The 25092-nt window shown below is 37.3% G+C and overlaps 1 protein-coding gene across 8 annotated transcripts in view; it reads left to right on the top strand.

The window, feature by feature from the left end:
- The first annotated feature begins 878 nt into the window (after positions 1 to 878).
- LOC132306190 (receptor-like serine/threonine-protein kinase NCRK) overlaps positions 879 to 25092 on the top strand; it is a 30235-nt gene continuing 6021 nt past the window's right edge. The window contains exons 1-8 of one of the 8 annotated variants that reach the window (XM_059803491.1): positions 879 to 1275; positions 3285 to 3645; positions 4175 to 4266; positions 4534 to 4653; positions 6854 to 6970; positions 23732 to 24004; positions 24241 to 24479; positions 24611 to 24907. In XM_059803491.1, the coding sequence (XP_059659474.1) occupies positions 4197 to 4266; positions 4534 to 4653; positions 6854 to 6970; positions 23732 to 24004; positions 24241 to 24479; positions 24611 to 24907 (1116 nt within the window). In that variant the 5' untranslated portion in view covers positions 879 to 1275; positions 3285 to 3645; positions 4175 to 4196. Of the gene's footprint in view, positions 1276 to 2297; positions 2609 to 2983; positions 3646 to 4174; positions 4267 to 4533; positions 4654 to 6853; positions 6971 to 23731; positions 24005 to 24240; positions 24480 to 24610; positions 24908 to 25092 lie in introns of those variants that run through there. The other 7 variants (XM_059803496.1, XM_059803494.1, XM_059803492.1 and 4 more) reach the window with 7 other exon arrangements.

A 25092-nucleotide genomic window follows, 5' to 3' on the forward strand; every position in this document is an offset into this window, starting at 1 on the left:
CGAGCAAAATAAAGAAAAAGGTGGGTGGTGGCGATGGTGGTTTGTAGTTGTGGGGTTAGTGGTGGCGGTGGCAGAGGTGGGTTGTGGTGGCGATGATAGGATGGAGAAAATAAAGAGGTCTAATAGAGAGGGTGTGTAGGTTGGTGAGTTAATTTTGTTTTTCCCTCGAAGAGGGACATTTTGATCATTTAAAGATTTTAATATTTTAGATCAAATATGAATATTGAAGAGTAATGTAGACATTTCCTTCTTTTTTAGGCTTTGTTTGGATGTAAAATTTGACGAGGGATGTCATTGTCCTAAAAAGGACTACATTTTATCTAATTGTCAATAGAGCAATCTTATTGACTGAAATTAACCCTAAATAAAATTTGAAATTTTTACATGCATATGTTTGTTAGTTGGGCTTTAAATTGGAGATTTGGTTCAAATTTGTTTTATTTTAATATTTTTGTTTTTTTTTTTTTTTTGTCTCTCTTGTGCATTAAAATCATCCATGTGAAAAGAAATAAATATCTTATATTTCAAATTGACCGACTCTTTTTAGGTCAGAGGTTGCAGATTAAAAAAAGGAAAAAGAAAGAAATTTTTTTTTAATTGATTCTTTTGCTGTCATTTCTTTAATTAATTGTTATATTATTCAATTTATTCCTAAAAAAGCTAAAAGAATACAGCTCCTTAAAAATACTCATAGTTAAAGTAAGGATTAGGTAGGACCACTTTTGACCGTAGAATTATACTCTACTCGCTCTACATTACAGATCTCTCGCTGATCAAAACTGAAAGTGAGTGACCGCGCAACCATATTCGGTGACCAAACTGTGGGACCCACTGTATATCCCCATTCTTAAAGCAGACCTCAGCGCCACCGTCGACCTTTGTGCAACAGCTCTCCTCTTCTTCCTCGGTCATATCTACTACATTTTCTCTCTCTAAACACTCTCCTCTTTTTCTCTCTAGATATTACCTACTATTATCTGCTTCTCTCTCCATATCTATTAGTATTATCTACTACTTTCTCTCTCCATAGCTACTACGTATTCTCTGTTCAACACTCTTCACTCTCTCTCAATATATATATATATATATAGAACCTTTTTCTAATGAAGTCTTGTAGAACAATGCCAATCAGATTAAAATGTGGATTTTAGAGTTCAAAGTGTCTCTGATTCACATCTACACGATCATTTTGAATCTCAATATTCACTCATCAGCAATTCCTCTGTGAATCTTTGAAGCTTCTTCGATCAATCAATTGTCACACTTACTCAGCTTGTACGTTTTCTTTCTTCAATCTTTCGTGTTCTTTAACAAATCTGAAGCTCAATATATATTTATATATATATATGTATCTGTGTGTGTTTATACAGTGTATTCTTTTAGTTGAGCTCGGATTCACTGTAACTAGAGGACACGGCGAGTAGTGGCTTGAGTGGGGAAAGTACAGTTACGGAGATTGAAATGAAACCCTAATTTCTCAATTATTTTGCTTAGTTAGAGTTATAAACCCTAATTTATTATGAAAATGTAGCCTTCCAAAATCCTGAATTAAGGAGAATCGAATGAATAGGCGTTGGAAGAGCATTTTTGTTTACTGCTCGAAGCAACCATTTTTTTGCTTTGGACCTATGAATTTTGTTTTATTTAGCTTTTTTGAATTTTTTTTTTTTTCCCTAAAATTTTTATTGAAAATAAATTAGAGAGTTAAATTTTTTGATTTAGTTATAAACAGATACAGTCATTATTATTTATCACTGGTATTTTTCTTTCCACTTTTATTCATTCATTCGTTTATTTATTTCTTATGATCTTAATTGCACTTAAATCTTTTTACTCAAGTGCATTTTTTTGTCTGAATTATTTATTTTTATTACTATATATTTATGATTTATGGATAGAGGCACAACTAAATCGACGTTGCAGGTGATAGATGTCATCAGTCGTCATATATCATGTCTGGACAATCGACACCGAGTAGGTGGGTGGGGTCGGTGTATACGATACGTTAAAGTCTCCTTCACACACGTCAGTTTTTAACCGATACTAGTTTGTATATAAACGCTCCTTCAAATTTCAAACATCAGACATGTCTTTGAAGCAAAGATTTTTTTCTGACCGTTGGCTTGTCGACTTTTCAAAATTACGAATACTTTCCTTTTTCACGCATATATACGGGCAATGATTAGCAACGTATACAATCTAATAATGTATATTATTAAAAACAATCATATATATATATATATATATGTATGAATGTATGTACTGCTTATGTACTACTTAATTGGGTTTTAATTATTAATTTGTGTCGGTTAATAGCTAATTGATTGTTGGTGGGTCTCTTTCGGGTGGCTGTTTTCAGTGGCTTTAGTTGATTGATCTTTGTATATTCTAGCAATCTCTTCTATTTTGAATACTTAATTGGGAAAACACAACTCTCTCTCTGTCTTATCTGCTGTCAGATTTCTGTTTTGCATTACCCTTGTCACCAATCATCTATCAACTGTGATGGATTACCGAAGCTTGAATGCTCAGATTTCTGGGTGTGCTTTTGCTTTCACCTGAAATCTCATGTTTAGAATCTGAAAGAAAAGTTTTTTTTGGGGATAAGGTTGGTCTGCCCTATATAATTTTTAAGTATTCGTTAGCTAATTCTAAATTGGGTTGCCAAATCAGTGTAGTTTCTAATACAATTTCATGGGTGGTGCTGGTTTGCTTCTCTGTTTATTCATTGAGCTGAAAAAGTTGGTTTCACTGCTTTTTTAGGGTTTCAATAATGAAATAGTTTTCTTCATCCTGAAAAAAGTTGATTCTGGACAAGAAGTCTGGTTTAAAGTTTGAGCCGTTCAAGAAAGGACTTTTAAGAGACTGACCAGCCATCTTTATTATTTGATGTAACTATACTGACAAAATTTTCTGTGACTGGTGGGGGTTACTTGTTTCTTTTGCATTTAAGCCTGTTAGTTGTGTATCATTATCTCGTAGGTTGTAGTTACTTTGTACTGTAGATGGCTAATTATTTTGCTTGAAAGACATTAGTTAGATTGAAACCCTAATTTAATCACATTATAATAACAATAAGACAAAAAAACCACCTTTGTCCACAGTAGTATTGCTCTGAAAATGTAGGATGAGACGAATAAACTTACAGAGCTTTGTTGGCCAACCATGTGTTTTGTAGTTCCTACCTATTATATCCTAATTCAATTTACGAACTTCATCAATTTCTCTATGTTAGTGCTCAAAATGTATGTGTTTGTGTTGAAAATTTTCTTTGTGCCTTGCAGATAATCTAGGTCTGAAAAGTGAGGCAACAGCTGAATCCAAACCAAATGCGATCCATAAACAACAGCATGTCTTAAATTTAAATGCAATCTCTAGTTTTATAGAGTCTGAATTGATGTTCAGCTTATCTTGCTATGTACTGTAATTTTTTAGTTTTAGATGATTGGAAAATGCTTCTTTTGGAGAGAGTTTTTAATTTTTTATTTTTCTTGTGAATACCTTTAAAATCTCTCTGTATTTCAAACTACCCTGGATATCCATTTGATTCTTGAAATATATAATGAGTTGTTACTGGTTTTGTGCAGATTGAGGAATTTAAGATCACAGGCATCCTATGAGTAAAACCTCTTGTTCCTGATGAAGGTTGATATTCTTTTGTTCTGTTTCATTATTGTGTTACTTTGACCTTTTGGCTTTTTTAACAGAAACGAGAAGATTATTAGTTATTTCTATTGGTGTGAGGTTGTGTCCTTTATCCCTGAGAAATTTGTCAAAATTTCTTTCTGTAGTGCTTCGTGGTTCAAAATCATCTACCTTAAAACTTATAGGGTTCACATTTTAAAATGACCAAAATGGATTTTATATGTAATTTCTTTTCTAGGTGTGTACTAAATGAAGGTGAAGGTGTGCTCTCTTTCCTTCAGCAAGACTTCTCTACTTTTTTGGTTATCAACTACTTATACAAGGCACAGTGTGAGATGGCTTGAAAAACTGCATCTGTGTGAAAAGCTTAAAAATGGAAAGCTTCAGTAGTTCAGCTTGTGAATTACTAGAACTTTTTCTTGGATCCATTTGACTTCAGTTAGATAGAACTAGTTCCTTACGTAATGCACATAATATTGTTATTGTTCTGAAGTAAAAATTAAGTATGACTGGCTTCTTTTGCTTTCAGGTCAGTATTTCGGCTAGAATAAATGAAGTTCCAAGTGGAAGTTGCTTTTGCTTGCCTTGTTAGCTTGATATGGATTCGACAAATTCTTTGTGGTTAGTATCAACCATGTCCTGAATTCCTTTAATAACTTGAAGATTAAGATATCTATGCTAGTATACTATATGGATAAACATTTGGCATCCATCTCTGCGTGTGAAATGTGTGGGTATATTATGTATAATATATATATAGAGAGAGAGAGACTAAAAATGGTGTTTCTTTGTGTGTATTTGTTAAAAACCCTATGTAGCTCTGTGTGTAATTTGAAAAAAAAGTGTATTATTTTAAAGAAGCATAAATTTATGGCTTTTTTGTGGCAGATGATATTTCTGATACCTCTCAGCTGAACAAATGGGCATGTACATGTTCTTCTGCATATCAAGGGAACCAAAGCTTTGCTGTTGGAACCAACTGCTCTACATCCTGTGATTGCAGTCCTGGTATGCATCTTATTTATTGCTGTACTTAAGCCAGCACTTCATACTGCTATTAATGAGGTTTGCTGCTGCTAAGCAATTAACTCAACATACTTGCAATTCTTAACAATTTTGAAGCTCAAAAATTTCAGCTCTATGAAATGTCATTCAATTTAAACACAACCAATAATCCTCCGAGAAAAGTATCAGCCAGGCAGCTACAGCTTGACAACCTAAGATGGAAATGAATAAAACAGATGCATTAGATTATAGTTATGCACCTTATTACTTGGTTCTCAAGCATGAAACTGCTTGTCTGAGTATCAGGCTTCCACAATTTGAGTATAAGGGAATGAAGTTTGAGGCTGGTAACTTGTGCACCCATCTCAGCACCACAAGTTGACATAACCAGTCAAAGTATATATATATATTTTTATTATTATTATTTTTTCAATCTAGTTATCTGTTTTCAATTTCCACCTTGATGTGTTCGGGTCATTTTTAATTTCTGCAACAAATAAAAAATTCTTTGTACAATATCTGTAAAACTAAATTGCACAATCCAATATTTTATATAGTACTAGTAAATAAGAAAAATTCAAAATAGTATACTAAATTGCTAATTACTAGTTGGTAAATGATCGAAATAAAATATACATAATATAGTAATTAGTCATTAGTTACTATACTAAATAGATTAGTATATTAATGAGTTCACCAAGTAAATACATCATCTTAAACTACTTAGTAAATTGAAAAAAAAAAATTACTAATTACTAAACTAAATAAATATATTAAACTAAAAATATACTAATTGGTAATTAAACTATTTAGATCAGTAATATGGCATGATAATTAGTATATTATTGCACTCAGTATTTCAGTTTACTCTTAGTAAACTGAAATACTGAGTGCAATATATTACACTAGTGAGTAAATTACATACATCAAACAATACAATATATCCAACCAAACCTTCCATACAAACTCTATGTTTTAATGAATAATAGAAAATAAAAATAAATTAGTGAATAAATCATAAAAATAAGAAATTAATAAAAATTAGAATAAAAAGAAACAAGAGAAAATTAAGAATCACAACACCTAAAGCATGCATATGACAAATATATATATATATATATATATATATATATATATATATATATATATATATATCATTTACAAACTTTTGTGAAGGAAAAAAATTACATCTTTTAAGAAAATACCCTCCAAAAAATAAAAAAATAGTATATCTAAAGCTAAGAAGCAAAATTTAGGGGGAAAAAAAGAAGCAGCTAAGAAACAATCTCCAGAACAAAAGTTTTAGATCTACTATAAAACACCAATTTTAACTTGTTGCTAAGAGAAAAAAAAATGAAAAAATAAAAACAAAAATTGTTCGGAAGTTCAAACTTGAATCTAGGAGCTTAGATCTGACGGGTTTTGAGTTTTAGAAGTAAATCTGTGATTTGGGAGGTTGTAGGAAGGGTTTCAGCTTTCTGAAGTGAGAAAATAGGAGAAAAGAGTGAGACTAATGGAAGAAACAAATTGACATATAGTCACACCGGTCCATGAACTTATAATAGTGGTTCCCGGCTGTAATCTCCATTATAATGGCGTTACAGCCATTATGACCCCATAAACCAGAGGCTCACCTTTGTTATTTTTCTTTTCACTAATAAATTGTTGGGACTTGGTATCAACTCAAGCTGAGTCTTTGCAACTTTCCCAGGTCTCAAATACTCGCCAAGTCCTAGAACCATGCGTCAAACTTATACCTTGCTCTGCCATGGCTCTTGAATTATTGTTATCAGTGTTACTTCAATTCACATATAGACAAGTGTGCTGGGATGTATTTTACCCCAATAGTTTGAATGTACTTGATCTCAAGGATAGATAATATGTTTTTTCAGCAACAATCAGATTTGTTTCCATTTGACACAATTAATCAAGCATCAATTCATCTGGTGATGGAAGTATTTAACTTGCAAAAAATGAGCTTGGAAGCATCAATATTTATCGCAATCATAGAGAGAGAGTCTGCAACAGATAGATTTAGGAATCCTGTGGTGTTAGAATTCTGACAAATGCATGACTTTTCCCCTATACAGCTTATCTTTTCTTACATATTTGGGAGAAATTTATCGGTTCATATGATATGGTGATGGGAAAGTGCCTTTATTCATAAAGTTTGATTCACTTACTGAATTTGCCTTTTATTCAGCTGCAGGAGGATCGGCTGAAAATGGATGGACATGCATATGTGCTGCTGGTGGATTCCCTGAAGTAGCTGCCAACAATCATGGCACCAGCTGTTTTACAGCCTGCAATTGCACTTCTGGTACCTTGCATTAATGCCTCATGGAAGTGTTATTGTTGAACAGTTTTAGTACTTTAGTTATCTCTGTGATGATAATAAATATGTTCTCTAAAATGAATCTAAGAGATATAGAACCATAACCCTAGGCTCTGATGTAGGTTTCACAACACTTACAATCCAGACCTAGAGGTGGGGGATGAATGGGTCATTTTTTATTGAATCTTAACTAAATTAATGGTGATTCAAGCATATAAATGAATCCATTCATCGTGATTGTAAATCATATATAAACTGTAAAGTAGAGTAAATTCAACCTCACAATTAGCAGAAGATATTTTACATGGAAACCCCAAAGGAAAAAACCACAGGACCCTAGTCCAGTCAGATCAAATTCACTAACAAGAAAGACTCTACAACTAGATTAACAGTCACCCAAACCCTAAAAAACCCCTAAATTACCTCCTAACATACACTGACTCCAAATTCTCCACTCTAGTTTTCACACTGTCCATTATGTCAACAGATCTGCTTTTCCACCAGCACTTTGATGTCCATGATCAATTGTCCGGGCAGAGTTTTTGTTGTGGGGAACTCTTGGTGTTAAAATATTTGTAGGTTCATCATAAGTTGATGATCAACACCTAAAACACATACTCACCAATCTAAATCTAACGATGACCATGAAAGAAACAAAGTTCTAGCAGGAATTGCTAGGATGCACTCAAAACTGTACATGAAGTATGTTGACTTTAAGAGATAATCAAATCAAAAAGTAAAGTATAAGAGGAAGAAAAAGAGAAGAAAGAGGATAAGAGAAAAAGAGAGAGATAGGGAAAGAGAGAAAGAATGAAAGAATTTCATCCTTTCACCACATTATATTTATAATAATAAGTTTAAAAAATTATACATAAGCCCTAACATTATATAAGTAATAACAAAAAAGCCCCTGACAACACTCCCCTCAAGCTGGTGCAAAAATATCTATCATACCCAACTTGACTAACATATTTTGCAAGAAAGTCTTGCTCAAACCCTTAGTCAAAACATCAGCAATTAATCATGTGTGTTGATGTATAGAGTACAAATCAGCCCAATACGAAGCTTTTCCTTGATGAAGTGCCGATCGACTTCAATGTGTTTTGTTCTGTCATGTTGAACTGGATTATGGGCAATGCTAATAACAATCTTCTTGTCACAATACAACTTCATTGACTTGCGAATAGGATAACCCAACTCACCCAACATCGTTCGTAGCCATAACAACTCACAAACTCCATGTGCCATGGATCTGAACTCAGCCTCTGCATTAGATCTAGCTACTATAGACTGTTTCTTACTTCGCCATGAAACAAGATTACCTCCAACAAATGTGCAATATCCTTAAGTAGACCGCCGATCTGTCATAGACCCTGCCCAATCAACATCAGTATAGGCTTCAACACGCAAGTGGCCATGATGGCCAAACAATATCCCTTTACTAGGTGAACCCTTGAGGTAGTGAAGAACTGATGAGCTGCCTTAAGTTAAGGTGTACGTGGAGCATGCATAACTTGACTAATCACACTAAAAGCGTAGGCAATATCTGGGTGCGTGAGAGATAGGTAAATTAGTCTCCCAACCAATCGCTGAAATCTCCCCACATCGTCTAATGGGTCTCCATCTACCTCATTAAGCCTATGGTTCTACTCAATGGGAATATCAATAGGTCTATTTCCAAGCCTACGTTTTTTAGCCAACAAATCTAACATATACATCCGTTGAGAAATGAACACCACTTTCTTCGATCTTCACACCTCGATGCTAAGAAAGTATCTCAATGATCCGAGGTCTTTAACCTCGAACTCTGTTCCCAAGAATGACTTCATTCGATGTATCTCTTCTGGATCATTTCCAGTGATAACAATATCATCAACATATACAATAAGGGCAGTGAAGCAGCCCTAGTGCTTCTTGATGAAGAGAGTATAATCTGCCCGACTCTGTGTGTACCCTACTCTTTTCACAACAGTGCTGAACCTCTCAAACCAAGCACGTGGCGACTGCTTTAACCCATACAAGGCTTTATTTAGCTTGCACACTAAATTCTGACCATTAGCAAGCTTAAACCCTGGTGGCATAGTCATATAGACCTCTTCCTCCAAGTCACCATGAAGGAAAGCATTCTTTACATCCAACTGATGTAAAGGCCATTTCAAATTAGCTGCCAAAGAAAGAAGGACACGTATAGAGTTCATCTTGGCAACTAGAGCAAATGTTTCCAAACAATCAATCCCATAGGTCTGAGTAAAGCCTTTTGCAACTAACCGGGCTTTATATCTTTCAATTGTTCCGTCTGTATGATACTTTATTGTGTAGACCCATTTGCAGCCTACTGGTTTCTTACCCTTAGGTAATGGAACAATAACCCAAGTACCATTCTTCTCAAGGGCCTTCATCTCTTCAAGCATGGCTTCCTTCCATGGAGTTTGACTGAGAGCATCTGAAACACTAGAAGGAACAGATACAGAGGAGATACACGAAGTGAAAGCACAATATGTTGGAGATAAGGCATCATAGGATACAAATTGAGATATAGGATGTTTTGCACAACTACGAACACCCTTACGATAGGCAATAGGGACATCAAGATCAACATGAATACTATTGGGAAGAGAATCAGGAGTATCAATGTCAACTGAGGAATTACCTACCTTGATCAAGGGAGACTTCTTGGTTCTAAAGTGAGTCAATGACTTGTTTTGCCCTCCTAGTGTAGACAATTGGCTGCTTTCCTTGCTGCAAATCATTAATGGTAGGAGGACCAGACATAGGCACCTTAGTAAGAAGCTCCCCCTGAATGGGAATAGGGAAAGGAATGGGGCATTCCCTCTGAATGGACGACGGATTATTTACCTGTATAGTAGTCTCCCCCTGTAGAGAATCCCGAACAGTGGGAAAAAAAGGAACAAACTCAAAGAATGTAACATCCATGGAGACAAAGTGACGACGAGTGGTAGGGTTATAACACAGATACCCTTTCTGAGTGGCGGAATATCCAAGAAAGACACATTGGATTGCCTTAGGGTCCATTTTGTCCTTGCGATGATGAATGTGAACATAACAAACACAAACAAACACTTTCAGAGGGACAGTGAACAAGGCAGTGTGATGGTGTAAGATAGAGAAGGGGGACTGATAGCCAATAATCTTAGAAGGCATGCGATTGATAAGGTATGTAGCTGATAAGGTTGCATCAGCACAATAACTTTTAGGCACTCCCATCCCAATTAGAAGAGAACGGGTCACCTCTATAATATGACGGTGTTTTCTTTCAGCTACACCGTTTTGTTATGGTGTCTCGACATAGGAGGTCTGATGGACAATCCCGTTATCAGCAAAAAAGGAGGCAAGACCACCATATATAAACTCTCCTCCATTATCAGATCGAAGGATTTTGAGGAGACAACCAAATTGAGTACATATCATCCTATGAAAGGTTTTAAAAATGGAATGAACTTTATCTTTGATTTTCATAAGATAGAGCCAAGTATATCGACTAAAGTCATCAACAAATACAACAAAGGAACGAAAACCAAGTAACGAAGTAGTAGATTCAGGACCCCACACATCAGAATGAACAAGCTGCAAAGGAGCTGTACTTTTATTAATACTAGTAGGATAAGAAACACAACATTGTTTGGCAAGAATGCATGTTTCACAATTTGACTTAAAAGATTTAACAGAAGCAAACTGGGGAAGCACATGCTTTAAAACAGGAAATGGTAACTGACCTAGTCTATTATGCCATCGCATTAACAGATCTTTATTGACATTACTATTCCTAACACTAGATTGATTTGCAACATAATAAGACGTTGGCCTCACGTTCAGCAAATACAAGCCATTGTCCTCACATCCACTTCCAATCGTCTTCCCCGTATCCAAGTCCTGAAACACACAGTGAGATGGAAAAAAGGTTACACTACAATTCAAGCCTTTTGTAATGTGATTGACGAAAAGGAGGTTATTGGTAAACTTTGGGACATGAAGAACAGAGGATAAGGTAAGATTAGGAGAGGCAAAAACAGTGCCCTTCCCCGCAATGGAGGTGAAGGTGCCATCAACCACTCTACCTTATCCTTACCAAAACATAAACTGTACAAAGAAAAATCAGATGCCATACCAGTCATGTGATCAGTAGCTCCTGAATCAATGATCCAAGGTGGCCCATCAAATAATGTGGAAACCTGATGTGCCGAATGAGAGATACCTGTCTGACCGAAGTTAGAGGTGGAAATGGAGGCATTTTGAGCTAGTAGATGTCGAAGAGTATCAAGTTCAGCCCCGGACAAAGAACTCGGTGGATTTGAGGAGACATAACCAGTAGAAGTAGTCTCACGCTCTGTAGTATGTGCCGTAGATAACCCCCTAAATGGACCAGGCCTTGGCCTAGCATTCACACGTGCAGGAACTGGAGTAAGGCGACCGTGTAGATTCCAGCATGTTTCCCTAGTGGCGCGTGCACCCACAGTGATCACACCTCAACTTGCTCTTGTCATCCTGCTTCCCTCCTTTTGAAGGATTGGACTTGTTCCATTATTGTGCGGCAAGAGCAGGCCTCTTAGACAATGGTACTTCTAACTCAGGCTTAATGTATACAGGTGCAGACATAGCCTTCATTCTACTATCCTCAGCCAGGATATACGAAAACACATCTCTAACAGAAGTAGGGGCTGGATACCTACCTAACACTTGTACCCTGGTATGCTCGTATCTCGGATGCAGACCACCCAAGAACTCATAGATTCAATTCCTTTCTACAATAACACGAAATGCTTAACATTAGTTGCACACACAGGTATATAGTCTTGGTAGTGATCTAACTCTTCCCATTTACCACGTAGAGTGTGGTAAAATGTAGCAAGAGTTTGGTCTTCCTGCTTGAATCTTGATATTTGTTGTAGGAGTTCATACAGTTTTGCAAAATTACCAACCGAGGAATACATCTCTTTTTTAGCCTGCCATAGTTCGTATCTCAGATGCAGACCACCCAAGAACTCATAGATTCAATTCCTTTCTACAATAACACGAAATGCTTAACATTAGTTGCATACACAGGCATATAGTCTTGGTAGTGATCTAACTCTTCCCATTTACCACGTAGAGTGTGGTAAAATGTAGCAAGAGTTTGGTCTTCCTACTGGAATCTTGATATCTGTTGTTGGAGTTCATACAGTTTTGCAAAATTACCAACCGAGGAATACATCTCTTTTTAGCCTGCCATAGCTCTTTAGCTGTTTTCACAAACAGAAACCCTTTGTTGATTTGTGGTTGCATTGACTACAACAACCACGTCATAACTAGTGCATTATTTGCACTCCACTCTTTGAATTCAGGATCACTCTTGGAGGGATACGTGATAGTCTCTTCGATATGGTCGATTGACTCGATCATCCTATGACCAGTGATATGCATACGAGTAGATTGAGCCCACTCCATATAGTTGGTCTCATCCAGCCTAACAGTCGTAATATAAAGGCCTGGAAGGTGATCACCACTACCTCCCAATACTGGAGTCAAACTTGGGGAAAACCCAGCTTCTTTTGAAGTCACATCTGAGAAGACAATTTATCAAACAATTTCTGGTTATTAATCATCAGAAACAAAAACAATAACAAAATACGTAGAGAACCACCTCTCTAACACACAAACATTAACTAGAAAGATTACCGTCTTTTGATATGCAAAAAAAGCGACCACATAGTCACCACATAAACCCTAGAAAGCAAAAAAGTAGACTATACCAGAATCGCGAATGACGAAGAAAAAGCTATTGTTGCAGAACCTCGTGAAGACAAAGAAAACACCAATCGAGACTGCAATAGATCAAAAATAGGTCCAAAAAATCCCATCTTGGAATCTAATTGGATCCACGGTACGTGTGGATGTGATTAACACTACTTCTTTGCAAACAAATCCCATCTTGGAATCTCTTCAAAACCTTTCACACCCACTAGGGTTTACACAAAATTGCCCTAGGGTTTTAACTACACACCCAGAGCTTTACAAACCATGCTTTGATACAGTAGAAATATAAAAAGAAGAGAAAAGAGAGAATTGCGTAAAGGCTTGAATGAGATGAATTACCCATTCATAGCTCTAGTATTTATAGATAAAATGAGCACATGCTCATATTACAAGAAAGGAAACAAAATCAAATCATTGCATATTCTATGCCTAGACATATGCGTAAATAAAGTCAAATACATGGTTAGTAGCTATCATATCTCATAGATAATATGGTAAATCACATCCCATGATTTGGGCCTATCATATCTCGGCTATTATGGTAAGTTATACCATAAATCGTGGTATCATAAATGCTAACACTCCCCCTCAAGTTGGTGCGTGGATATCTGAAACGCCTAACTTGGACAATGCATTCTCAAACACAATCTTGCTGACGCCCTTTGTAAGAATGTCTGCAAGCTGCTGAGAGCTTGTGACAAATGGAGTGCAAATTTGACCAGAGATGATCTTCTCTCGAATGAAGTGACAGTCCACCTCTATATGCTTAGTCCTGTCATGCTGAACGGGATTTGCTACTATGCTAATGGCAGACTTGTTGTCGCAATAGAGTGAGAATGGAAGTGACACTGGAAGGCACAAGTCTGTCATCAAGGTTTTCAGCCAAAGCAACTCGCCTACCCCAAGAGCCATAGCCCTATACTTTGCCTCTGCACTAGATCGAGAGATAACATCCTGCTTCCTACTGCGCCAAGTAACCAAGTTACCACCAATAGTGGTACAATAACTTGAAGTAGACCTCCTATCTGAAATTGATCTTGCACAATCAGTATCTGTCCAAGCCTCAACACGTAAGTGACCATGATTAGCAAACAAAATACCACGGCCTGGATTGACTAGGAGAGTGCATGAATTGACTCACGACACTCACAGCATAAGCAATGTCAAGTCGAGTCATGGATAAATAGATGAGCTTCCCCACAAGTCGTTGATACTGACCAATATCTGACAACTCCCCCTCAGAATCAGCCAACCGATGATTCTGCTCAATTGGAGTATCTGACAACACGTAAGTGACCATGATTAGCAAACAAAATACCACGGCCTGGATTGACTAGGAGAGTGCATGAATTGACTCACGACACTCACAGCATAAGCAATGTCAAGTCGAGTCATGGATAAATAGATGAGCTGCCCCACAAGTCGTTGATACTGACCAATATCTGACAACTCCCCCTCAGAATCAGCCAACCGATGATTCTGCTCAATTGGAGTATCAGCAGGATGAGCGCCAAGCTGACCAGAAGCAGAAAGCAAGTCAAGAACATACTTGTGTTGAGAGATGAAAATGCCAGTCTTGGAGCGAGCCACCTCAATGCCCAAGAAGTATCATAGGGGACAAAGATCCTTAATCTCAAACTGACGGCCAAGATAGCTCTTAACCTCATTAATTCCGGTAGTATCATCGCCGGTAAGAATAATATCATCGACATACACAATGAGAGCAACTGTCTTACCGCCTGAATGACGTAAAAACAAGGTATGATCAGCTGCACTTTGATGGAAACCAAACTTGAGCATAGCAGTGCCAAAGCGATTAGACCAAGCTCGAGGAGACTGCTTGAGGCCATATAGAGAACGACGAAGACGACATACCATACCAGAATGAGCAGGAGAACGAAAGCGCAGAGGAGGAACCATGTACACCTCCTCCTGCAAATCACCATTAAGAAAGGCATTTTTGACATCTAACTGAAATAGAGGCCAAGATCGAATTGCAGCAACGGAAAATAATACATGGATGGTATTCATCTTGGCAACAGGGGCAAAAGTCTCTTGTTAATCTATGCCATAAGTCTGAGCATAACCCTTGGCAACCAATCGGGCCTTGTAACGAGCAACTGACCCATCTGGATTATGCTTGACTGTAAACACCCAACGATAACCCACAACCTTTCGTCCAATAGGAAGTGGAACCATTTCCCAAGTCTGATTTTTCTCAAGTGCTTGTAGTTCTTCTGTCATAGCATCACGCCATTGAGGTTGTGCTAGCGCATCTGCAACACTGGAAGGAACAGGAACCGAGGCAACAGAAACAAAATTAGAAATAGGGTAAGTACAAGAACGTTTATCCTTTCGAAGAGCAATGGGGCGATCATCAAGCGAAACAATAGCTTGAGAAGGCGGAGCTTGTGCCGAAGAAACAGGGCAGTCGATCGTGGGAGTAGAAGCTTGTACCTGTTGTCTCCGATTATAAACCTGTGAAAAAGGAATAATTCCCCCTGTTGGAGGGGTATCACGAGGAGGAATTATAGAAGAAGAAACAGGTAATGGTAGAGGAGTTGAAGACGGAAGAAGGTGATCATCCATTATATTTAATGGGAACCATTCACTTTGAGAACCAACTGAACCACTTTAGTATGGTGTATGCTCAAAGAAAGAAACATCCATGGATATAAACTGCCGACGACCGGGTGGATGGTAACACCTATAACCTTTTTGAGAGTGAGAATAGCCCAAAAACACACACTTCAAAGCCTTGGGGTCAAGCTTTGTACGAGTTTGCCCCAACTGCTGAACAAAGCACACACACCCGAAGACTCGTGGAGGAATAAAAAATAGAGATGAATTGGGATGTAAGATTGAGAGTGGGGCTGCAAAGTTAAGAATCCTAGAAGGAGTCCTATTAATGATGTAAACAGTGGCAAGAACTGCATCTCCCCAAAATGACTGGGGAACATTCATGCCAATGCAGATTGCTCTGGCTAAGTCAAGGATGTGGCGATTCTTTCTCTCAGAACGACCATTCTGTTGAGGAGTTTTAACATTAGCCAGCTGATGCGCAATCCCAAATTCTGTACATAACCGTTGTACCTCCCCATAAGTGTACTCTGTACCCTAGTCAGATCGGAATTTTTTAATGGTACGACCAAATTGAGTCTGAACCATTGTCATAAACTTTTTAAAAATGGTGTATACCTCATTTTTGGTTTTCATAAGATAAACCCAAGTAACACGACTATGATCACCAATGAACAACACGAAATATCGAAATCCAAGACTAGAAGTAACTGGGCAAGGACCCCACACATCTGAAGAACAAGATCAAAAGGTGTTAAAGCAGATTTATTACTACTAGCAGGATAATTTGAACGAACATGTTTAGCCATATGACATGTTTCACAGGATAAATCTGACACTGCCACGTTACAAAATAAGGAAGGAAATGAATGTTTCAAATAACCAAAAGAAATATGTCCTAAACGCATGTGCCAACGCATAAGCTGGGCTTTATTAGATGAAACAATATTAGAAAATGAAGCTGAATGTGCTTGCGGTGACAAAGGAACATCCAACAGGTATAAACCGTCCACTTCACGCCCACTGCCAATCGTCCGTTTCGACACCAGATCCTGAAAATTACAATGAGAGGGAAAGAACGTTACACTACAATTTAATTGTTTGGTAACGCTACTAACAGAAATAAGATTTGTAGTCAACTTTGGAACATGAAGTGTATTTGACAAAGTTAATGAAGGAGTAACTGATATGTGACCCTTCCCAGCAATGGAAGATGGAGAGCCATCCGCAAGGCGGACCTTGCGTTGGCCAGAGCAGATACTAGATGATTGGAAGAGTGAGGACATACCAGTCATATTGTCTGAAGCACCAGAATCAATGATCCATGGTGTTGAAGATGTAGATACGCTATGTGCAGACGCAATAGTACCTGAGTGGGCATAAGTGGAGGTTGGTTGAGATGATGCCTCCATTTGGTTGAAGAATTGCTTGAACTTGTCCAAATCAGCTTGAGTCAAGGTAACTGTGGTAGAAGATGTAGAGGCAGGGTTGTCAGGAGTTGACAACGAGACTGGTTGTGTAACAGAATGTGCAGAGGATCAAGGCTGTTCTTTCTATTGCGGTGGACGTCCATGTAGAGAATAAAAACGAGATTTGATGTGACTAATTTTTCCGCAATGGTCACACCGTCCACGTTGTCGTCCCAGAGGAGGACCGGTGGTAGTACTCTGAACTGACTGGGATGGTGAAGTTCCTGAAAGGTTGGGAATCCGAACTGCCATAGCAGAACGATCAACAGAAGCAACACCTAATGGATGAGTCCGGCGGCTCTCATCTGACAACACATAGGAATATGCATCCTCAAGAGTAGGGAATGAAGATAAGCCCAATAAATGAATACGAGCATACTCAAACTCGTCGTTCAACCCGGCAAGAAACTGAAACACTCGATTCTTCTCCACAATTCCTGCATATAAAACTGCATCATCTGGATCCTACCAAGAGTGGAAGGAATCATAATATGACATCTCCTCCCAAATAGCATGAAGCTTGGCGATGTAACCTGAAACTGTCAAGTCACCCTGAGAAATCCTGGTGATATCTCGCCCTAGCTGGAAAATTCGTGCATTATTTTGCCTCTGAGAATAAGCGCGTTGAACTGAATCCCAAATCTGCTTAGCAATCTTCATAAACATATAGCCAACAGCTATGTTTGGTTGCATCGAATTGACTAGCCAAGACATAACCATGGCGTTATCTGCAAACCACTGTGGATATGCCTTCTCTGACTCAGCTGGCTCTTTCTTAGAACCAGTAATATAGCCAATCTTGCCTTTGCCACCAATGAACATCTTGGCAGACTGTGCCCAAATCAAATAGTTGGAACCATCCAACTTTACTGTGGTGATTTGAAGTCCTGGATTTTCTGATGAGTTGGTGGGAAAAATGGCACCACCACCCACAGAACGTGAGCCAAGAGAATTAACAGTCGAGGACCCTGAATCTGTCATAATCTGTCACACGACAATAAAAAGAACTCCAAAAACACCACAAATTCTGTTAATAAATCAAAGGGTCTCCTCAGACTATAAACAATGTCTCCTCAGACCATTCCCAAAAAATTCAAATACATACCTTTTTTAAGGAGCGTTGCCCGCTTACATATAGCCAGACAGCCTCCTTCTTAATATTTGGAACCTCTTTGTAAACTAATTTTTTTTAACCTAAGCCCTTCTAGGTGTTGGAAACCAACTATCCCAATTTACCCAACCCTAGAAGAGTGAAAAAGAAATTGTAAAACTTAAAAATACCTGTTTTCGATCACAAAACAGCAACACAGAAAAACATGTGCAGGCAACGTCACACGATGTGACAAACAGCCTAAGGTAGCTGTCGCACAAGTAGCAAGGCTGCTGAAAGGTGTGGAAAGGTGTTGGCTCTGATACCAAGTAGAAATATAAAAAGAAGAGAAAAGAGAGAATTGCGTACACAGCTCTAGTATTTATAGATAAAATGAGCACATGCTCATATTACAAGAAAGGAAACAAAATCAAATCATTGCATATTCTATGCCTAGACATATGCGTAAATAAAGTCAAATACATGATTAGTAGCTATCATATCTCACAGATAATATGGTAAATCACATCCCATGATTTGGGCCTATCATATCTCGGCTATTATGGTAAGTTATACCATAAATCGTGGTATCATAAATGCTAACAGATACCATGTTGACTTTAAGAGATAATCAAATCAAAGAGTAAAGTATAAGAAGAAAAAAAAGAGAAGAAAGAGGATGAAAGAAAAAGAGAGAGAGATGGGGAAAAAGAGAAAGAATGAAAAAGAGAAGAAAGAGGATGAAAGAAAAAGAGAGAGAGATGGGGAAAAAGAGAAAGAATGAAAGAATACTTTCATCCTTCCACCACATTATATTTATAATACTAAGTTTCATAAATTACACATAAGCCCCAACATTATATAAGTAATAACAAATAAGCCCCTGACAATAAAGCATGGGGACATGTGATACGATGTTCAATGCCACTATTACTGAGAAGAGCTGCAAAAACTTTGTTAATATACTCCTTTCTTCCATCAGTTTGAAGATAATTTATAGTGATGCCAAATTGAGTCCAATGTTCAACATGCATCATTTTATCATGGACTTGATTACTCTTTTAATCCTTCTTATGACTATTGCCTTCCCCCACCATTTTATGATGAACCAACTCCACCACCTTCTAGGTACTCACCTGAATTTCAAGAAAAAAGTGTTAGTTCTACTTGATGTGCTTAATTCACAAACTCAACTTATTCTTTCACATTCTCAAATCTTAGCCAAGCTTGAAGCTCAAGTTGAGCAAATTGCAAGTACTCTTTCTCGTCAAGAGGAGGAGGAAGAGGCAAATGAAAAAATGGCAAGAACTTCAATTTATATAGATGATGATGATGAGAGTGAAAAGGAAGAAGTAGCAAGTGAGCAATTTGAGGAGTTAATGAGTCCACCAATGGCTAATTCAATAGAGCACAACATGATTAATGAGGACTTTCCTTGTTTTGATCATGATTTTACCACGGCCTTTGATACTTTAGGGAGTGAGGAGATGTTGACCACTATAGAGGTAGGAGAGGAGGAGGAGGAGGAGGAGGAACTTATTGAAGAGGGCCTTCCTTATATTATCTCCAAAGATCCTCTTGAGACATGCCTTTTTGACATGTATAAAAATTGTGGTTTTAACCTTGAAAATTCCAAAAATGAAATGAACTCTCTAATGGACTCCTTAGCTAACTTGGAAGGTGAGGAGATGGTAATTATTGAGGAAGAGGAAAGGGATGAAGAGAGTGCAATTCCTATTAATCCAATTGAGTCTTTGAAAGACTTTGCCTTGCCAAGTGCAAGGCCGCTCATCATTGATTTTATTTTCAAGACCATGGATGAAAGGAAACAAATTGCATCTTTCATAATTTCTTTTCAAGTCATTCTTTTGGAGGATGTGTATATTGTTGCAAGTGAGGCATTAAATGAGAAAATGGAAAAGAGGGTCAATAAGGATGTTTCATATCTAGTCTTTGATACTTTCGACTAGTGAGTCGACCCAACGTCTTGCTAAAGACATTAAACACTAGCATTCGTAGAGTTTCACAACTCTATTCCTTCCACATTTCTTTTTATCTTTCACTTCTTGCGTCGTCTAGATATGTTCCATTGCACTTCATTGTCAAAAATCAGGTTTTTAGAAAGCAAGCTTAAATTTAGTGATGCAGAATTGATTTTCAACAGCAAGCTTAAATTTGCGAAAGTAGTCAAAAGTTTCAGATTTATGAATTAATGGATATATCCATGTATATCTAGAAAAATCATCTAAAAAATTAGATTATAACGAAAACCACCATGAGATAATTCTGGAGCAGGACCCCACAAATCTGAGTGAATAAGATGTAAAGGGGCAGGAGTTTTTACAGTGGATCTTTAAAATGGCAAGCCACAACTTTTATTAATGGAACAACTTAAGCATGCTGTAGGGAGATCATCATGTGAGCGCACCATGACTTACCTTGCTACAAATCTGGCAGATAAGAGGCGAATTGGTGTCTGAGTTTTGAGAGTAGGTTGGAGGTATATTACCACGACCATGACCACGATAAGAGCCTCTATGAGTGCCATGATTGTGAGAGGAGTGATGCTGATTGTTATGAGTGTGATGCTGATTGTTACGCCCTCTTCCTCGATTGGAAGAATTTCCATGATTATGGTTGCCAGACACGAAAAGAGTAGTAGTTTAACGATTTGGACTTGGTTTATGATAGATTTCCAATCATTTCTCACAATTAAGAAGCATGCTGGATTAAGAAGCATGCTGTAAAGTTCTTCAAATGAAGGAGAAATAGACATAGTCTGAACATAATTAACTATAACATCATAGTCAAGATCGAGTCCGTCAAGGATACAACCAATCAAATCCCTATCGGTCATGGGCTGCTGAATAAGAGAGGGAGCTCATGTGAGAGCATTTTAATACGATCCATATATTCAGTGATCGCAGAAGATCCTTTCTGAATATTGGAAAGCTTATGCTTGATGTGATAACATCTAGCATTTGTCTCAGACATGTAGGCATGATTAAGAAGCATGCTGTTAAGTTCTTCAAATGAAGGAGAAATAGACATAGTCTGAACAGAATTGACTATAACATCATAGTCAAGATCGAGTCCGTCAAGGATACAACCAATCAAATCCCTATCAGTTATGGGCTGCTGAATAAGAGAGAGCTCATGTGAGAGCATTTTAATACAATCCATATATTCAGTGATCACAGAAGATCCTTTCCGAATATTGGAAAGCTTATGCTTGATGTGATAATATCTATCATTTGTCTTAGACATGTAGGCACGATCTAAGGCTGCCTATGTGTCATACGAAGACTTGTAACCCACAACTTATGTGAGTACTTGAAGAGTTAACGTAGCATGTAGCCTGCTAAGAAGAATCTGATCCTTCTTCTTCCATTCAAGGTATTTTGGATTTGGAGCCACTACAGAATTTTCTGAGATAGTGGTTGGAGCATTGATTGTGCCATCAACCATACCTAACATCTCAGTCCCATAAAGAATGGGGAGGAGTTGGCTCTTCCACAACAAATAATTTAGATTCTTGTGCCAAGTTTGGGATTCTTGGAATAGGTGATGGAAAAGAGGAGAGTGATAGATGTTGAAGCATTGGTTGAAGTGGAGGAGGTTGAATCGGAGGCCATGAGATTTGATTGTGGTTGAAAGCAGGGAGGAATTGTGTGATTGAAAAAAAAAACCCAGATATTTTAGGCTCTGATACCAAGTTATAATGATATGGGAAATTTTCACTACACTCATATGATGGTGTCCTATTGTGTATTTATATTTACAACAATAAGAGAGATAGAGAGTCTCTCTCAACAAACTTATCTGTGTTGTTACAACAATAAGAGAGAGATGGAGAGATTCTCTCAACAAACTTGTGAGTTTGTTACAAATATTGGATTACCCTTTGTTTAGATTTTCTGGTTGATCCAATATATCATTAGCTAATCTTTTAACAGATACAATTCCCAACGGTTCCAATAGGTGTTACAGGCCACATGATATGCTTGCTGTTGAAGTGCCCTGATGAAGCTCTATTTCTCATTGTAGTCTTCAAAATTTATTTTGGTTATTAATTTGGCATTCTAGTTCTCAATATATATGTTTCACTCAAGTAGAGGCCTATTCTATCCTACCCAAAAGTTGTTAAAACAAAAAGGGAAATGGTGGTCTAGGTCTGTTTTGTGTTAAAGTAGATGGTATTTTTGTAAGATTATGTGCCAAATAATTGTGGCATCAATTATCATTGAAAATATTGTTTGAATATGGCATTGAAGTTGCACCTTCTTAAATTTTTCCTAGAGGGGTTCATCTTTCTCTAGATTTTGTTGCATCGGTTATCATTGAAATAATTGTTTGAATACAGCATTGAAGTCCCACCTTCTTAAATTTTTTGTGCTGGAGGGTTGCCATGTATCGTACATTTCCAATATGACACTAATAGAAAAGTGCATATTGCATTACAGTTTTACTTAATAACTTCTCTTTTTCTTTGGCAATGAGCAAACCAAACTCAATTGCTATTTGGAGGTCATTGGTTTATTGATTTGATCTCAAACTTCGCTTGATAAGCTCATAAGCATTAAAATATTACTATGAACCAAGCTAGTTAAATTCATATCAGATTTAAAGGGATAAGCTCGAATGGAAATTCACCCAAAAAACATGTGAAATTAACAAGCTAAGTTCAATCATGGTTACTAGATCGTTGATATTTTGAGCTAAGCTTGAGCAACAAGGTTCCAAGAATTTTTCTTGCTAGAGGGTAGTTGAGACTCTCTCTATATTTCTCATTAATGCTGTTATGTATTCTAGATTTCCAATATGACAATAATGGAAAAGTGCATATTGCATTGCATTTTTACTTAGTAACTTATCTTTTTCCTTGGCAATGAGCAAACCAAGCTCAATTGTGATTTGGAGGTCATTAAGTTATTGATTTGATCTCAAACTTCACTTGATAAGCTCATAAGCACTAAAATATTACTATGAACCAATCTAGTTAAATTCATATCTGATTTGAATGGATAAGCTCGAATGGAAATTCACTCAAAATAACATCATGTGAAGTTAACAAGCTAAGTTCAATCATGGTTTAAATATCGTTGATATTTTGAGCTGCACTTGAGCAACAAGGTTCAAAGAATTTTCCCATATAAGTAGACTTGGAAGAATCAACTTCAGATCAAAGGGCACCGGGCACCCACTCTGACACAATACACAGTACACTAAAGTCCCACTATATATAGAAAAATCTGGAGTCTTCTTGATCATGTTAATTTCATCTCAGTAGATGACCGGTACTCATCTTGCATTGCAGAATGATGACTCATGACTTTCCAGTCATTGGCTATCAGCAAAACCAGGCATCAGAGAGACCAAAAACCACTCCTCTCTGACCACACCATCTATTCTTGCCTAAACACACCAAAGGACAAAAAGTTTCTCTTTGACTCCTTATACTGATTTAGGGGAAAGATTTGAATGGTGTTTTAGAAGGATTGATGACTTCAGGGTTCAGACCTTTTGATTATATTTCTTTGCATAGAAAACAAAAGGTATTTTGGTTGATGAAGACCACAATAATGACTGGTTCATATCTATTTTGCCTTATGTTTGAGATAATGACAACAATATAATGACTGATTTTTATCTTTTTAGCTTGCTTTGGGGCATATGCGAAATTTTGTATTGTATTAGATGACACATTTATTTATTTGCTACATGATATTGTAGTTGAGTAGCGTGTAAGTAAGTGTGGTAACTCCTGTATCTTTTGGACATTGTTATGTGTTAGCTGGTGTATTTTGTTTATTTATAGATCAATTTTTTTTTTTTTTTTTTATTGCTTCTCAACAGGACCATCAAATGAGGCAGAGTCTTCAAAGAAGCAAATTTCCAGCAAAGTAGTGGTGATCATTCTCTTGTTATGTGTTGTGTTCACAACTCTTGCATTCGTTGCATTGGTGTTATGCTATGTCTACCGAAGAGACAAATGTACTATACAACCACCTCAATTCTTGTCAGATAAAGAGACAAGCTACAACAGTGCTACCAACTTAATAAGCCATAGTGCTAATTCAATGGCCAAATCCAGAGCTTACAATGGTTCCCCCATTAACCCTATAATAGGTAAGATCAGTTTTTAAAATGATACCACCTTTCTTTGTAGATTTCCAAACTTGAAACTTATGTTGCTGCCTTTTATGTATCTTATTTAAACTGGCTTTTGTCTGTTGCTTTGAGTTAGGTTGAACAATTCTATGAACTTGGGATACACACTTAGGTTCTTGGTATCATAGGACATTTTTCGAAAAAAATTTCCTCCGTGAACTAATACATATAAACCTTTACTTGTGTTTTTACAGGTTGGGTTCACAAGGCTTCATTGTTTAGAGGAAAAACAAGGACACTACGTGGAACAATTATACAATTTTCATATTCTGACTTGGAAATTGCAACCAATAAGTTCTCCAATTCTAATATGATAGGAGTCGGGAGTAGCAGCCACCTTTACTGTGGTCACCTCAAAGACAATAGAACTGTAGCAGTTAAGAGATTGAAAACTCAGGGAGGGCCAGATTCGGAAGCTGTTTTCTTGACTGAGGTATTATCTCAAACCACTATGATTGTCAATGTGTCGTTAAACAACTGTTGTGTCTGGACATCTTGTAAGAGAGAGGCAAGAACAAGTTATTGTATGCCGTACCGTATTGTTGAATTTGTTGTTTTGTTCAGATTGAATTGCTATCAAGACTCCATCATTGCCATGTGGTGCCTTTGCTGGGCTACTGCTCAGAAAATCGAGGAAAGCATGATGAGAGGCTGCTAGTATTTGAGTATATGCCTAATGGTAATTTGAGAGAGTGTTTGGATGGGGCTTCAGGGAAATTCCTAGATTGGGGTACTCGTGTTGCAATTGCACTTGGAGCTGCCAGGGGCTTGGAGTATCTCCATGAAGCAGCTGCACCAAGAATTTTGCATAGAGATGTCAAATCATCAAACATTCTCATAGACGAGAATTGGCGAGCAAAGGTACGATATGCTGTTTAACTGCCAGGGAAAGAGAGAGAGAGCCAAAATTATGTTGATTATGACCCTATCCCAGCCAACTTGGCTTGATCAAGCTTCAAACTCACTTAAATAAAGGAAATAACGCAGTACTACTAATAATAATTTTCCTCATCTCTCATCTGATAAGCCTTGAATATTTAATTCTG

Source organism: Cornus florida, unplaced genomic scaffold, assembly GCF_030987335.1.
Source record: "Cornus florida cultivar Cherokee Brave unplaced genomic scaffold, ASM3098733v1 CherokeeBrave_3.0.0_Hap2_Chr05, whole genome shotgun sequence".
NCBI classification, from domain to species: domain Eukaryota; kingdom Viridiplantae; phylum Streptophyta; class Magnoliopsida; order Cornales; family Cornaceae; genus Cornus; species Cornus florida.